Source organism: Motacilla alba, chromosome Z (genome assembly GCF_015832195.1).
Source record: "Motacilla alba alba isolate MOTALB_02 chromosome Z, Motacilla_alba_V1.0_pri, whole genome shotgun sequence".
NCBI lineage: Eukaryota > Metazoa > Chordata > Aves > Passeriformes > Motacillidae > Motacilla > Motacilla alba.
This window is the reverse complement of record NC_052046.1, coordinates 56,308,558-56,325,341: the sequence shown is the minus strand read 5'-3', so window position 1 is coordinate 56,325,341 and position 16,784 is coordinate 56,308,558. Positions and strand designations below refer to the sequence as shown.

At 37.6% G+C, this 16,784-nt stretch overlaps 1 protein-coding gene across 3 annotated transcripts in view; it reads right to left on the bottom strand.

Annotated features, from left to right (window-relative positions):
• Positions 1–16,784, bottom strand: part of PSIP1 (PC4 and SFRS1 interacting protein 1) — a 34,943-nt gene that overhangs the window by 10,888 nt on the left and 7,271 nt on the right. For all 3 annotated transcript variants that reach the window (XM_038125204.1, XM_038125202.1, XM_038125203.1), the window contains exons 4-11: positions 15,903–16,041; positions 9,892–10,008; positions 6,716–6,823; positions 5,844–5,906; positions 4,805–4,904; positions 3,059–3,134; positions 1,958–2,183; positions 1,221–1,339 (exon numbers count right to left, since the gene is read on the bottom strand). In XM_038125204.1, the coding sequence (XP_037981132.1) occupies positions 1,221–1,339; positions 1,958–2,183; positions 3,059–3,134; positions 4,805–4,904; positions 5,844–5,906; positions 6,716–6,823; positions 9,892–10,008; positions 15,903–16,041 (948 nt within the window). The remainder of the gene's footprint in view (positions 1–1,220; positions 1,340–1,957; positions 2,184–3,058; positions 3,135–4,804; positions 4,905–5,843; positions 5,907–6,715; positions 6,824–9,891; positions 10,009–15,902; positions 16,042–16,784) is intronic.

The window sequence follows — 16,784 nt, the reverse complement described above, 5'->3', positions numbered from 1 at the left end:
TATTTATATTGAGTTTTGTGGTATTAGTCATCAGCTGTAATTAAATTCATTATGCATTCGCTACTTCTCCTTTATCTCACTGAAACAAAACTCTATCTACCCTCCAACGCATAAAATATGACAGCTATTTAAAAGCAGAAATTTGGTTGTCATGACTAAATCAATATAGGACAGTTTGATTCCCAAAATCAAATCAACATGTGCTAAATAGTGATATAATAAAAGATGCTAAGGTAATTTAGTATCTCCGAAACTGGAAATGCTTAGGTTTGCCACAAGAAGGTAGAGCATTTATGTTAGGTCACCAGAGGAGTGACAGGAAGAAGAGGAAAAAGGGTTGGAGCATGAGAAAAGAAATACTCAAACTACATTTTCACTAGTGAATGTGAAAAAGATGTGATTTTTTTTTGTTACAGGTAAAGGGGACCTTTATTTTCTTCCTTTTCCCCAAACTTTTACCTTGCTCTTTTCCCTTTCTTCTGCCCTCCCACTAACGGTGGGGATGAGAACATCAAGCTCTTGTGGTGCAGCTTCTTCACTCATTTGCAGAATAGTGAATGAGTCAGATTTCTTCCTATTGTCCTACTCTCCAAGTTCCTGGTGGGATCTTCCCTCTATTCTTAAGTTTGATTTGAGTAATCTTCTAAATGCAGTTTGTTCTTGGTATTACTCAACTGGCTTTGCCATACTAGAGTAATTACTTTTTCCTTGTTCTGTTTGACAGCATGTGCTCCAACTGTCAGACAGAGAAGGAAATGCTTTCCTGATAACGTATGCATTCCATACCTCATCAAGAATCTATAACCATGGATTAACAGGACCTACCAAGTCCTACCAATTTAATCTAGAAATTTTAAGAAAAATATATGGCTGTCCTGAACAGTTTTTCACACTAACCCCTTTTACATGGATATTCTTAAGTTAGTTCTAAAGAGAACAAACCAGTTGTCCTCTGCTAGAGATTCTACATCACTGAAAGACTGACATCACTTAACCTCCATGTTCCATTCTTCCTATTCTCCCTCAACAGCACATTTTGGTTCAAGGAGCTCTTCACCCTCCCCTCAAAAAGAAGTTACGATAGAAAACCAAAAAGGGCAGGGGGAGATAACAGTAGAACACAGTGGAGAACAGTCTGGAAGTTTTTCAGAAGTTTCACCTCCTGTTAGGTTCAAATTATTCCTACAACTTGCAGGCATCACATGTTAAAGTAGACTCACGATTCAGATTCTGTTTGTTCCTCTTGCTTACGCTTTCTTTCTGTTACTTCTCTCTCATGCTGGCTTCTTATAGTGTTTCTTCTGTGAGCGGCTGGAAAGCTTCTTCCCCCTTTTTTCTTCTGTTTTCATATGGCATTTTATGATTGAAAAGAGATGTAACATTAATAAATTATTTTTTCTGTAAGCAGATGAAACTAAGTATCTTTGAAATAACTCTGCTTCATGGAGCAACCTGACAAACACCAGCTTTCCCTCAAGCTAAACACAATTTCATTAGTACTTTCTCCTTTTTTCTTTTCAAAACTAAGCACCAGAGGGCAATGCTAAAGGCAATAAGAAGCACGAGATAAATGAAGACATTACAAATTGTTGGCTAGAGACAGTTTTGTACCTTTTAAAAATGTGATTTCAAGCCTCATTCATCTCCAGATGCACCCAAGGAAAACAACATCTGTCTTCCAGGGAACATATCAAAAATATATCCCATAAGCCTCTTGACATTTAAATACTTTGTTAAAAATACATCTTAGAAAATATGCTTTTCTTAGAAAATATTAAAAGAAAATACTGAAAGAATTATTTGAGAAAAATATACTTCTGAAACTTTTATTCTATGTATCTGTACACCAGCCATGCCAGCCTCCTACTGTCATTAAGATTTAGCATTAACTTGAAGAAAGATCTCCAGTGATACTATTTTCCTCTGTAATAAATTTATCAGCAAAGCAAAATTATACCTTGTCCCCTTCTTGTTCTTCCCCTTCATCTTCAGAATCAGAAGCTGATGCAGAACCCACTTTTGCAATATTTTTCCTTTTTGGTTCAGCTTCTTTCTTTCCTTCCTTTTTATCAAATTCCTTCTTTGATTTCTCCTCTTCCTTCTGACTTTCCTCATCTTTTTTCCCTTGCTTTTTGGGCTTTTCTTCTGCTCCTTTTTTCTTTGCCTTCTCCTCCTCATTAACACTAAAAAAAAAGAGTATTTAGGCATCACATCTATTATCCATAGTGACTCCAAAAGAACAACATTCTAACTCAGGAAGCTGGGTCTTTTCAACCACAGAATAGTAAAATGATAAAGTAGAATAGTAAAATGATAACGTTAATTCACTTGAAGACGCTTCAAAAATACTCTTTCTGTAAAAATTAAAACACACTATGAGTGGGGGGAAAAAGCCCCCAACAAATAAATATCAGTATGGAGGGCCTAATGAAGGTAACATTAACAGAAGCGCATAGATCTTCACCCAAGAAGTTAATTCTCAGTGGACCCTCCCACACAGTTGGGTCTGCAGGACCCATACATTGTAAACTAGGTTTACAAAGTATACTTATTTAAGTTGTTCCTATTCCAAAACTCTGTAAATCTGCCCATTTATAGAAAACTAAACCTGTGTTCAATTTTTCCTTGACCTACTAGAAGCACTACACTTGATATAAGATCTGAAGACAGCAAAACCAAAATTCAGGTAACTAACAGTGTTGCAATTTCATCAGAAGAGATTTCTGAAACAAAAATGTACAAAAAGAAACACACTATTTTATTTTTGTATGATGTTGTACTTTTTCTTAATAAACATCTTTCCTCTTCACTCAGCATACAATCATATAAGGAATTTTGTACAGATTGGACAAATTAGGGAGATTAAGATCTTCTCTCTCATGTTTCAGAAATGTCCTTCCTTGAATGACTCTGTATTATAAAAATGTCTACACAAATAGTAACTTATACTGACCACTAACGGGGGAAAAAAACCTGTCAGGAGTAATAATTTACAAGTCTTAACATAAGGAGCAACACAGTTGACAATGAAGAAGCTTTATTTTAAGAAAAAACTTACAAGTCACCCTCTGAAAGACATGATGGTTTCACCAACTTGGGTCTCCCTCTTGGTTTTGGAACTTTTACTTCAGAAGCTAGTAGTTATACAGAAATAACAGGTTAGTCCACAGCCACCATCTGTTCCTTGTCTACGTCTCAAGATACTTACTCAACAGACATCAGACACACTTAAATCAAAATATACACCCTAACTTTGTTACTGTACAGAATTCAAGTTAATTGAGTACTAAACTTAATCAAGATCTCTTTGAAAGTTTAAGTGTTGACAGTTTTTTTAGCTGACTGGTGAATTAAAGGAACTTCAATTTTAGCCACAGGCTCTGGCTACTAATTCTTGGGCTTTCTGCAATCCATGCACTTGCAAATGTGAAACATTTGTTTCACATGTTGCATAACTAAGGTGAGTCTTTAATTAGAATGAGAAACCTAAGATTAGAGAATGAAAAGCAGTCACATATGTCTACATTTATAGTTTGTTGTCCACTAGTTTTACCCACATCTTGGGTTTCCATCACTTTTCAGGCTAACAAATCACTGTCAAGAAGTTCTACCACCACACTACAGTGCAGATCAAATCTCTATGCTTCCTCAGATTCACCATATTGATAGGAGTAAGATAAACAGCCTGCCTTCTTGGCACTTAAGTACCTCAAATGCTTGTCCAGTACCACAGTGACTATGTTGTCAGGAAACCTAACATTCAGTGTTTAAACTCTTGTTGGTCTTAGCACAGAGCATTTTTAAGCATCCTATCAACAACAGAGAAGGCTGCACAGTATATTTTCCAGAAAGGTTTTTAATATAGGAGACAAAAGCATATATTACAGATACCTTCCTGCTCTTACTGACAGTGGTTAGTCAAAACCAGCAAAAAATTGTAAAGAAAAAACCCACAAATATTAAAAACGCATATTTACTGCATGTAATGAAATGGCAGAGGGAGATGAATTAATACTTAATTTCCTCACAGCTTCCATGGCAAAAGTACTTAAAGCCTATTTAACTGTGGTTCCACTGTTTTATTATTGTCAGCAGATACAGAGGACTATAAATTATTTGTTTCCCTGACTAGGTGCTCATACAATGTACTTAACTGCTGCAAGAACTGTCTTCCAAAGCAGTAATTACTGATCAAGAATATCTGGAAGCTTACCATTAAAGTGACATTAGATCACTGCTAATTTGAAAGAAACAAATTATTCTAACAAAACATTCAAAAAAAATCAGTTATATTTTCTTTGTATTTGCCTATAAATCAACACATACTATCTTAAACATTTTTTTGAACAAGTCTCTTCAACTCTTATTTCGTTTTTCTTGTCCTCTGAACTCCACCTACAGGCTCCTTGTCCCTCCAGTTCTCATCTTTGTGTTTTATGGATCTTCTAACTCTATTGTAGTATTTTATAGACATTTAATGAATACAAACCTCTATGCAGCAAACCTGCCAGAGAGCTCCTATCATATATCTACACTTAAGCAGTATTCTGCAAAGACTGACCTATTCTAAAAGGTAATACTTATAAACCAGTCCTTAATTTAGAAGACTAAACATTAACACTAATAATTTAAATCCATTCATGTCCTGAACTCATGAGATGTTTTCTCACTACATTCTATAGGTAGAATCTGCCTTAAGCATTCAAAAATACTCTAGTACTTCAGAGGAAGGAGGTAACTCCCTGACTAGTTCTACTAAAACATTTCAGTGGTGAAAAAAATTAAATCATTCTTCTGAAGTTACCTGCTGGTCTTCCTCTTTTGGGGCTTACTTTTGGAGACACTGGCCCAGAAGTTGTTGCTGCCCCTGCTGCTGCTTCCTCAGCTTCAGCTTGTTTTTCAGACTAATTTAAAGAATGAATTTCACCAGTGAAAAAAACACATGACACCAATATCTCAATTCCTTTCTCAAACGAAAAACTTTAAACTTCTGGAAATATGTTATTATGTAGGTATGTACATAATACGTTATTATGCATAATATGTTATTATGCATGTATACACAAAGAAGTATCTGAACTTAGTGATAGGTTATACTCAAGAATTACTAATTTTACCCTCTCCAATCCCAAAAGGAGAAAATAGTCAAGAGCTTAGTGTCCAGGATAAAGGATGATTAGATTATATATAGAGCATGTTACTTTTCTTTGACAAACATATCAAGGTCACAAGTACTTCATTTTCATCCCCCATCCCTGCTGTCAGCTGTAACTTTGGAAAGTAAGGTTTCAAACACAAAATTAAGATCTGCCCTACTTACTTCTAGTTTTTAGTTGGGTTAGTGCCCTGATCTGGCTGGCTGTGTGACCACAAGAACACCAAGATTAGTGTATGCTGAGCAAGTAGCTGAATTGTCTTTTTCAAAGTAACTGTGTTCACCCAGATTGTAGAGACTACAAAAATCACAACTTGTGAAAAAGATATTTGTATTTCAGGTGTTAGTTCAGTGTGATGAAGACGTTAAAAGAAAATTTTCAGAGCTTCAATGCAGGCTATTTTATTAGCAGTTTAGCAACAATTTATGTCTTATCTTTTCTTACTTGTAATGAGCTGTTTGGGAAAGACAGAGACTCCATATTCCACATCAAGTTAAAAAATAATAAATATTTGTAAAACACTCTGGGAAAACTTTTGTTCCTGCAAATCTTTCAGACACTTGAAAAGGGGGAGTAGAGTGTCAAACACCTAAATTTATGTATAATCTGTCATTAAAAGAAATAGCATCCAGTATTATCACATCAAAAAAAATTCCAGAAATGTGAAGTAATTAAACGTATTGTTACCTTTCTTTTTCTTCCTCTTCTAGCAACTTTAGGAATAGAAGCATCATTTGTTTTCACCACATCCTGTGAAGATTAAAAATGTTCCTAATGATCTTAATAAAACTAAGATATATTTCATTTACTTTACTTTTTTACACAACAGAAGCTTCTGGCACACAATTTAGACAAGAATCTTGTACATGAGGAGATTGCATGCTTTTAAATTATTAAAATATAAAATTATTACACATTAGGAAAAAATTCTTTACTGTGAGGGTGGTGAGGCACTAGAACAAGTTGCCTGCAGAGGTTGTGTCTGCCCCATCCCTGGCAGTGTTCAAGGCACAGCTGTATGGAGCTTTAAGCAACCTGGTCTAGGAAAAAGTATACCTGTCAATGAGAAGGGGGTTGGAACTAGGTAATTTTTAGAGGTCTGTTCCAGCCCAAACTATTCTATAGTTCTGTGATTATCTGATACCTAGGACTTATTCCTGAGAGATAAAAAAACAACTTAAGTACTAAATAATATTCTGTTCTAAATAAAAATGCTATGTAGTGATGTTTTAGTCTCTCTGGACTCTTCACCTAGTCTTTAAAAGAGGTACACATACAATATAGTAAGTGTAAGTGGTAAGTGATAAAATACACAGTCTTCCAACTGTTTTAACTGAACTTAAAGACAAATCAGACTATAAGTTTACTCTCTGATGAAAACTTCAATTTCTGGGATCTTTTCAGTGAGAGGTATAAATGTGTCTAAACACACAGAAAGTTTTACAGAATTAAACAGCTCCTGAAACTGCCACAGTAGTATTAATTGTAGTGTCTTAATACTCAGCAATAAACATAATATTATGATGTTCTCTGTGACACAGAAAAAAGCTCTCACGTACTTCTTTACTGGTTTTGTCAGAAGATAGATCATCTTCCTTTGAAGTATCCATCTCCTTTTCTTCTGCTTCAGCTTCTGTAGGCAAGTTATTATCCCCTTTAGGGCATAACTGCAAAGCAAGTCAACAGAGGATAAAAAATGCATTAGAAAGTATTATAATGAAAAGAACATGCTAATTGCCATCAGGCTGCTTCTCCCTTAAAATAGTTTAAATATGTAGGTACATTCATTTTTTAGGTGCCCATTAAAAGTCTAATCATACTGGATTACTTCCTCTTATGAGGAAGGGTCAAGGGAGCTGGGCGTGTCCAGCCTCAAAAAGAGATGACTGAGAGGGGACCTCATCAATGTGTAGAAGTGTCTGGAGAGAGGGTGCCAAGAGGATGGATCCAGGCTCTGCTTGGCAGTGCCAAGCAACAGCATAAAAGGCAATGGGCACCAACTGATGCATAGAAGTTCCCCCTCAACATGAGAAAAAACTTCTTTACTGTGCAATGACCAAGCACTGCAAAAGATTGCTCAGAGAGGTTGTAGAGACTTCTTCCCTGGAGATATTCAAGAACAATCTGGACACAATCCTGTCCAATGTCCTCTGGGATGACCCTGCTTGAGCAGAAAGGTGAGCTAGACTAGGTTCCTTCCAGCCTGACCCATTCTGTGAGAATAACCCTTCAGCCAGTCAAGGATACCTGTTGTGACTGTGCTTCCTCACAGGTTCTTGTGCACCTGCTCACTGACAGAGCATGGAAAACTGAAAAGTCCTTGGTTTAGGGTAAACACTACTTGGCAAAAGCTGAAACATCAGTGTGTTATCAACATTTTTCTCATACTAAATCCTAAACACAGCACTGCACCAGCTACTAAGAAGAAAATAAACCCTACCCTAGCTGCAACCAGGCCAAATTGTAAACAAACCACAAGTCAATTGTTTTATAATTTGTGAGATTGTAATTTATGCACTTTTTCTTGTTTTGTTGCAGTTTTTAAGCCTTTAAAATACTAGTTTTGGTTTTGAGAAAACAGTTAGAACTTGAAAAATCAAGCATTTGTAATTATTTACTTGAAAATAATCAACATTTCCTTGCAGCCTACATATGTGCATGTCCTTTAGATTATCAGTTCTCTCAATTTGTATACTATTGGCTTGTCCCACCTTCAAGAACCTTTTTTAAAATTACATTTTTAAGTAGCTAGCTTTTAAAATTTCAACACTAAACAAAGCACCTATAACACAGTATTTCTAATTACATGGAGACACGTAACATCACTGAGTCTTTTTACAGAGTACAATTTTAAGACAGAAGAACTATTGCTTCACTAAAATCAAAGTAAACCACAGTACAAGGACTGATTAGTGGAATGTTATAGCTACATTACTATACATAGTGCATATAAAAAAGAAATTTGCTCTGTATTTTGCCTTAAGATGATTAATTAGGCAAATCTATACAAAAGCACCCTGTCAGGATCTTTCCTTCCATCTTTATGTTTAAATGGCTCTATGTCTTCTTGTTTCTCACACTGTGCCAGCACTGAACAGCCTAGAAGCACTTTTGATGAGAAACATGAAGCTTAAGTCATTGGCATTCCCACTAGCACATGCTGCTTAAGGCTAAATTCAGAGTGAAGCAAACTCATTAATTAATCAGCCCAGTTTAAAAGTTTCCCCCTCACAGCAGCAAATGCTAAGAACAAATGCTTTTATAGGCAGCATGCATAGGCAACAGCAGCACTGGTTTGCTAACATTGTCAGGAAATTATGTGTTTCAAAGCACTGCTAAGGGATAGCAAACAGAACCCAAATCACCCTCACATTCCCCACTTGCAAGTACTAAAATAAGAAACTCTAGGCAGTAAGAAGTCAGGAGAAATAATCCATCAATATTTCTGCAGGCTCCAACTCACCAAAACCATTCTCAACATCATCTATCAGTATACTACCAGCAGACTAATTTTTTTTTTCCCTCCAATCAAAGAAGTTTTTTACTCTTGAATAACCAAGCTGTTACAGCTACTGGACACTAATTCTGTTTGCTATGTATCTGACACACTGCAAATTCTGCAGTTGCAATTGTGAGTCACTACTGAAGAACAGCCAGCAACACCTACTGGAAAAACTACATTAAATCTTGGCAAATAATCAAAATAGAAACAAAGGTCAAGAATAAAGGGAAGTCCATTCAAAATAGTCTAACATTTAATTTAACGACACTGCTCATCATGTTGAGTAGTAATTTCCAGAAATAAGTTACAAACAAATGAGATACCATAAATGTCAATCCCATTTGCATGACATTTTTTGTTATTTTAGAATTCTATTCTTAAAATCACAGAGAAGAGTTGACAACACACAGTATCTCTCCCATGTCATATGAGAAATATCCCCATATGAACAAAACACTCAAGAATAGAGAAAAGTTCAAAGCAGTGTTACTACCAAATCATTTAATGTACAGGAAGCTAGCAAGCTTTACCTCTTACGATATAAACTACGTACTGCACCAGCAAATTGAAACAAAGATGTTTCAGACTGAAATGAATTTCATTTTGGAAGGTTACTAAGGTATGCACACATTTACATAGCAAAGAAGCTAAACTCTGTGTAAACTACTGCATACTGATTCCTGGCTTAGGAGCTGAATTGATACAGCTATGAGATCCTCTACATCCTAAGTAACTCATTAAGGGTATGGTCTAATTAAAGCTGATTCTTATAAACCTTTTCTGGCAAACACACTTAAGTATCCTTTCACCCATGACAGACCCTAATGCTCTGTTCTACTTCTCAATACAAATTATCACAATTGAAAGTGAGTCATACCTGTCTATAATATGAAAAAGTCTTCAAAAACAGAAGGGAAAAAGTTAACCTAATTCTTGATCATAATTATAATTTCCAACTTCTCCTGCCTAGGTAGTGCTGTATGAATTTAGTTTGTATTACGATACAGAAATACAGGCTGTTAAAGAAATTAATTTTCCAAAAACATATAGAGCACTGTAAAAGGAAAACAGAAGGAAAAAAGTATTCCTGTAAGTATATCTGAAGAGAAGCAAGCACAGGCAAGTTACAACATTAAACAGCTGTTAGTTTAAAGTATTTAAGTAAAGACTTGGCAATATAGTTTTGACTTGAAAATATTTCAGGCAGAATGAAGCAGAAATTCAGTCACTTACTTTTGGGACTGAACACTTTTTCCTTTTGGCTCCTGCTTTTTCTTCACTCCCCTCAGCAGGCTCCTGACTGCCTTCTTCAACAGTTTCATTGATAGGAGTGTTTATGGCTGGATGGGGCTTCAATTAAAAAAAACATCAAAAATGAGATAAAAATCCCTTCCTCACCTGAAATATATTCTCCCATATACACTACTTAAGAAAGCATCACGTCAAGAAACCCCTTAGTAGACAGACAAGAATAATAAATATATCATATTTCATTAATTTCCACTGTTTTCAATTTAATCTGCAATTTATTTATTAAACTTTCAAACTGTGATGTTGTAACAACTCATTTTCACATTACTATACTGCAGTGCAAGTCTTATGTATAACATAAAGTATCTTAGAGATAAAAAAATTGTTTTGGTCAAATACAACTTTTGATGCTACTATAAGGAAATGCAGTTTTAAAGATGCTATAAATCTTTAGCGATTCAACTACTTGTTCCTGAAAATGTAAGCAGAAAAAAGATTACAGTAAGATAATTAATGAATTAACACGTAACATAGTTACAGAGGAGATAATGCCTAAATTACACTTTTTTCTTCCATTACATGTGTATGGCTTTCTGCTTCTTACATACTAGCTACTTGAAATAAAGCTGGCATAGCTCCCCTGACTTTTTTATCCCCCCCACTGGGGAAGTGGGTTTGGGTTTAAGCCCGATCTACAATCTCCTTTCTGCCCTCCAACTCCCTTACTAGGAGCTACAAGCAACATCTGCAAAGTATCAATACTGTTCTAAGAGCATTCCAGTTCTGGCAATGAAACAGAAAACACAGCTCTCAGAAGGCCTTACTAAGATAAAAAAAAAGCAGTGGAAAACTGCTAGCAAACAACCCATTTTGCCACTGCTTGGGTCCATCAGAGTGAATAGCAGAATTTACAAAGCAGAAGCAGATTGCAGCTTCTTGAGCCTAAGCTGCCAACAGTGCGAACCATGACACCCAGGCGCCAGAACACCTTGCAGCTGAAGATGTGGTGCAGCAATGGGCCATGACCATCCACGGCACCGCCGCTGCCAGGGACGAGGGGTACCCCAGGAATGTATGAACCTCGATGCATGTGTCCTGGTTTAAGGCAAAATTCCCGCTGCTTCGCTCTCAGAACCAGTCTTAAAGGTGCAGAAGTTAATTCTGGGCTGAACAGATGAATGGGGATACAATTCATAAAGTCACCCCAGGACAATGTGCCACTGTCATGGCCCCTGGCACTGCAGTGAAACTGCTGAGCCAGTGCCACAAAGCAGCGCTCAGCCAAGACAGAAATGAGTGGGCGGCAGGTCCCAACAGAGCTCTACACACCAACAGAGGAAAGAAGGATCTCCACAGGATGCCACAGATTCCTGGTGGTGACTACCTTTCTCACTTTTTGTAATTCTTCGCTTTTCCCTACTTTTCTATTTTCTTCCTTGCTCACTTCTTTGACAGTGAATAAAACCAAATTACTGTTTTGATCACCATCATTTGACCTCTTTTGTCATTTAATCTCGCTCCCAGTATATTTCAATTTCCCCACTTCCATGTTAGGGTGGTGGACGGTCTTACAGTAGCAGTAGTATATTTCAATTTCCCCACTTCCATGTTAGGGTGGTGGACGGCTTAGGGCACACAACCATACTGGGACATATGCTCATCAAAAAGACAAAAAAAAAAGGAAAAATATTCCAAACAAATGCCTCTATACTATAAGCTGACAAGTCTGCCCCTTTAATATTATCTTGTATTCAGATTAAAACCTCAACTTTGCCTAAACTTCATGTGATCACCCACTTCCCTCTGACCATACCTGCTGCATGCCCACACAAAACTTCCTACTCATCCTAAATTTTTAAGCTGACTCCTGAACTGTCCTCCCTGCTGTGTTTTTTAAGTGTGTAACTTAGCTCTAAGAATCTCTAAAATCAAAGAGTTATATGTAGATAAAACATAGAGATCAAGGAATATCCTAAGATACAGTCACAACCAAGACTACAGCTAAAGAAATGTGTCCATTCACCTATGCGCTGAATAGTGCAAAATATTAGCAGGCCATAAAACATTATTCCACTTAAAAGATATTGTTGGGAAAACAGTGTATTTACTTATCAGCACCTATGTTACTTTATGATCAGTTTTTATAAGCAACTACTTGCCTCCCCTTTCAACATCCCTCATTGACTACGCTCATCCCTCATGCTTGTGCGCATGTGCCGGTGACATGGGTGGAACCAAGCCCATCACTGTCCAGAGTAGATCACAATTGGCTAGCAAAGGATGAACTGACCCACTTCAACATCCCACCTCACCTGGGAACAGATGGTGCCTTCACCCAAATAGCAGTGGAAGAAAGGGGAGAGGGGATGGAAGGATGGTCATGCACAGAACAAGATGCCTGCACAGAGCACTTGGGGTTCTGAGGCAAAAGAGATGCCAGAGTCAAGAAGGGACACTGAAAGAAGAGACACATAAGACATTGCCCAAGCCAAACTCCATTGTTGGAGTTTGCCTTATGTTGAGGAGTACATTTAGTGAAAGTATTTAATGTCATTGCAGACTGAGCTGTGAATGGCAGGAGCTGGAGGCAAGAGATCTTGAACTTTGCATGCAAAGGACACAGTAGCCAGCCAGGTGAGTGGAAACTCAGAGACATCAGGAACCAAGGACTCAACTGGAGGACCCAACAGTTTCCAAGCTTAGCCTGTGAAGATATAAATTCCCAGGGCTTCCTTTGTGCAGGGTCTTTCCCAGGAAGCACCAAGCTCAAGCTGTTATTCTGTGGTTGCATAATGATTAAACTATTTTACGGACCCAGCCGCCTCAGACTGCTAAATGAAACTCAGGGTCCAGCCAAAATGGAAACCTTGTCTGCCTGTGCGAATGTGGTGTGTGCAGGGAGACACCAGGACACCCAATGGGATCACTGGAGCTGTCTGCTGCAAAGGGCATCAGCCCCAGTTCAGGTGCTGGTGAGCATGACTGTCATAGCAGCCCCTGCATGGTCAGACAAGGAAGCTCCCTTAACGCCAAGCACTGGTAGAGAGACAGAAGGTACACGAAGGGGTAGGGCAGCAGCCCGGAGAAGCCCACACTGCACCTGCTGAGTAAGAAACAAGAAACACGAAAAACAAGGTAACCAATTCACAACTGACTGCCTCCTAAACCACAACTGTCTTACCCAGGGAACACACTGAAATGTCCAGAGAGGACACTGGGGACCAACAAAGCTAGAGCAAAGGTGGCTGGAGGGAAGCATGTTTCTCCTACTCTTTTTTTCTCTCCTGGTTTCTTGCTACCAGAACAAGTAACAAAAAGTGTATGCCAACTGAGTAAACTGAACCAAATTAATGTTTTGTTGCCTATACCATACCTTTTTTTTTTGCAAAGATGGTAGAGCCTCAGAAGCTGATTTCAGGCACTCTACCACCCTTAAAAGAAATTCCAGCTTCCCCATAAACTCCCCAGTAGTCCCAGGTTCAGCTGAGATAGAGGTAATTCTCTTCTTCATAGCTGGTACAGTGCTGTGTTTTGGATTTAGTACAAGAATTATGTTCAAAACTCACAGATGTTTCAGTTGTTGCTAAATAGTGTTTACTCTTAACCAAGGAAAACACTACTTAGTAAAAATTAAAACACTGTTATCAACAAGATTCTCATACTAAATGCAAAACATAGCACTGCACCAGCAACGAAGAAGAAAACTAACTCTATTCCAAGGGAAATCAGGATATTACATATTTAAACATTCATTCTTTCCATTATTTAAAATATCCATAAGTCCTACTCCCCAAAAAAACTGTAGCTGTTAAGTAAAGCCTTTTGCAGATGTACTCTATTAGCACCAACAAGGACCATCCACAAGTAAAAACAAAAGCTGGCTAAAGGGCTTGATTTACTTCAAGTAAAACTTGCTTTTAATAATGCCTAACACAGAGGAGAAGACTATCAAAAGGAAACTGTTTTACAGCTGAACATCAAATTCAGAAGGAAATTTGCAATAATCTATTGCTTAACTTCATTCTTTCTGTAATTCAAACTGACCCAACCTTCCTGGTCAAGCAGGGAAACCTAGAGCTGGCTGACTAGGACCATGTCCAGATGACTTCTAGGTATCTCCCAGAATGGAGACTCCATAACCTCACTAGTGCTCGGTGACCCTCAATGAAAAAAAAAAAAGCTCCATTATATTCAGAGGGAACCTCCTGTGTTTCAGTTTGTGCTCTTTGCTTCTGGTCCAGTCACTGGAAACCCCAAAAAAGGGTCTGACCCAGTCTCTTCGTACCCTTGCTTCACATCTTTGTATAAATTGAGGAGATTCCGCATGAGTTCACCAGGACTGAGCAGTCCCAGCTGAGTCTCTCCTCACAACAGAAATGCTCCAGTCCATCAGATTCATGGCCTTCCATGGGTCTCTGTGCAGTATGTTCCTCAATTTGTACTGAGTAGTCTAGAAGTGGATGCAGGACTCAAGTCAAAACAACCCTACTAAGAAAAGTTTCTTCTTCCAGTAATTTTATGGCTCATTTAGAGGAAGAGGATTTAATATGACTTGTGGGAAAAAAAAACTTTTTCTTTCTTTTCAGTACAGAAATAGGGAAAAAACTGCAAAGAACTACCCAATGGCTCTAGGCAGAACCTGACCAAGAAAGACAGTGTGAAAAGTGCTGCCACTGAAGCTGAAGAATCTGAATGGAACTCCAAATGCAAAAGGACTATCTTGAAGAAAAGCTGTTACACTAAGGAAACAGTCTGCACCTATCTCTTAGCAACATGTTTTGTGTCTTTTCTCAATTGGAGATGTATCTACAAATGTTTCAGATGCTACTGAAAGCACTGCTTAACAGAAGTGACTGATTTCTGCAGCGAAACAAAATATCAGACAAAATTTTTACTGTTGTTTATTTATACCCAGATTAACCTAGTTAGAATAACTGGTATAGCTCACAACTGCCTCGGACATCCACAGCACATCTCTTTTCAATTGCCACTACAAGGACAGTGAAAAGGTTTATCAATTTGTGTCTTACAGTAGCAGAAAGAATCTGTCTTTTTACTACAGTCCTTCCCACTGTGATGTGGGGATTAGCATCTCTCCATATTCCAAAGAATAAAGTGTAGAGATGGAATACATGATATTCTGACAATACTTCAGAAAATCCTTAAATCTTTATCCGTGCTCTCCTTCAAACCAGAAACACAGTAATGTAGGTATCTTATGAAGCTGGAATTTATTGGTGCTGAAATGGCAACCTGGCATGTTGTGAAAAAACAGCAAATAAAAACAGAAGACAGCAATTCTTTCTATTATTATTGCAGCATTGCCTAGAAGGCCCCATGGAGCCAAGGTCAGTATACATTCAGTATACACAGCAAAAAAACTAAAAGCTTACAGAATGTCCAGAGCAAGCAAAGACAAAATGAGTATGAGAATTCGTCTTCATATTAACTTTGGGTCCTTTTATGGCTAGCATTGCATAGCTCTGGTTTAAGTTTGGAAGTCTTACAAATGGGCAAGAAGCAAGGAATTACTGATGGACAAAAATTGAATTAAGTCATGTGACAAGGGCTAAAAGGCAAACATCTCTTTGCTTCCAACAGCTAGAATGAAAATATTGCACACTAGGAGAGCATGTACTGGAATCTTACAAGGATAATTGTGGACATAGGTATTTGGTTTTAGAACACATAAGGCAGAGTAACTGAGACTCCAAAAAACCCACCACTTTTCAAGCAGTCATGCAACTATAAATGTATTTCAGGAATATACATATAGTTTTAAGTGTGTAGTTTAAGTGCGCATGTATCTCCTCTTCTTATGCTATTGATACTAGACACTAAAAACAAATAGTATTTAAAATATATTAAATTTTGTCCAACCTGCAGTTAAACAGCAGCAGTAAGTCATTACTCTGTGTCAGGAAAACACTTACTGCGTTTCCCCTCCTCCCTCACCCAAAGCAACAAAGATTTGTAGAGTCTGCATAGCTTACCTGCTGATGAGAGAATTTCACTTTGGGATTATTATCAATTTCCCACAACCCTTCATTAAAACCCTTTCTTTTGTTTGGTTTGCCATATTTATCTTTATTTTCTGAATAAGGGAATATGTCCTTTGGCCCCAAAAATGCCCTTAAGGAAAGAAAAAACAGAATTTACATTTTAATTGGTTAGTCTTTTCAAAGAAGTAAGCACCACGTGTTATTAAAGTCATTAGTACTATAACAACCATTCTACTAGAGTCCTTAAGTTTTCTAAACTTGGGCCTGCAACACCCCAAGGTCTCCATTACTACCGCCACAAAAAGAGACTTCCCTTCTTACTGAGGGAAGGAAATACTGAGACTCAATATTATGGTTTATGCTGAAGAGCATCAATGACTATTTCATTTCTGCTCTACCTTCATGGTCTTTTGAACTTAGGATTTCACTGTACCAATCTACCTGCTGATAACAGAAAAATGTACTCTTTAGTAGAACATTCTCAGTTTCAATCCATGCCTAGACATTGTGTTACTGCAATTATATTACATCCAACTATTTGAAAGTTGCAGACACTTGCTTTCTGAAGTACCAGCTCATATTAAATTTAAACAGATATTTCTAAGCTCCACGCCACTACTTCCTTCATTATCCTTATAAAAAAAAAGCAGCTACCTCAGACTTACACCCCAATAAGGAGGAGAGAAAAAAGAAAAATCATAGAATCTCATTGAAAGCTTAAGCATTTTCTGCTCCAGCTGTAAACACTCATCTATGTGCAGTAAGTATTAAGTAAGCTATTGTCAGCTTAGACTGCAAATCACCCACCTCTTGGCAAGAGACAGATAGAGAGGACTCAGCCAGTGTGGGAAACATGCACCTGCCAAGCTTATT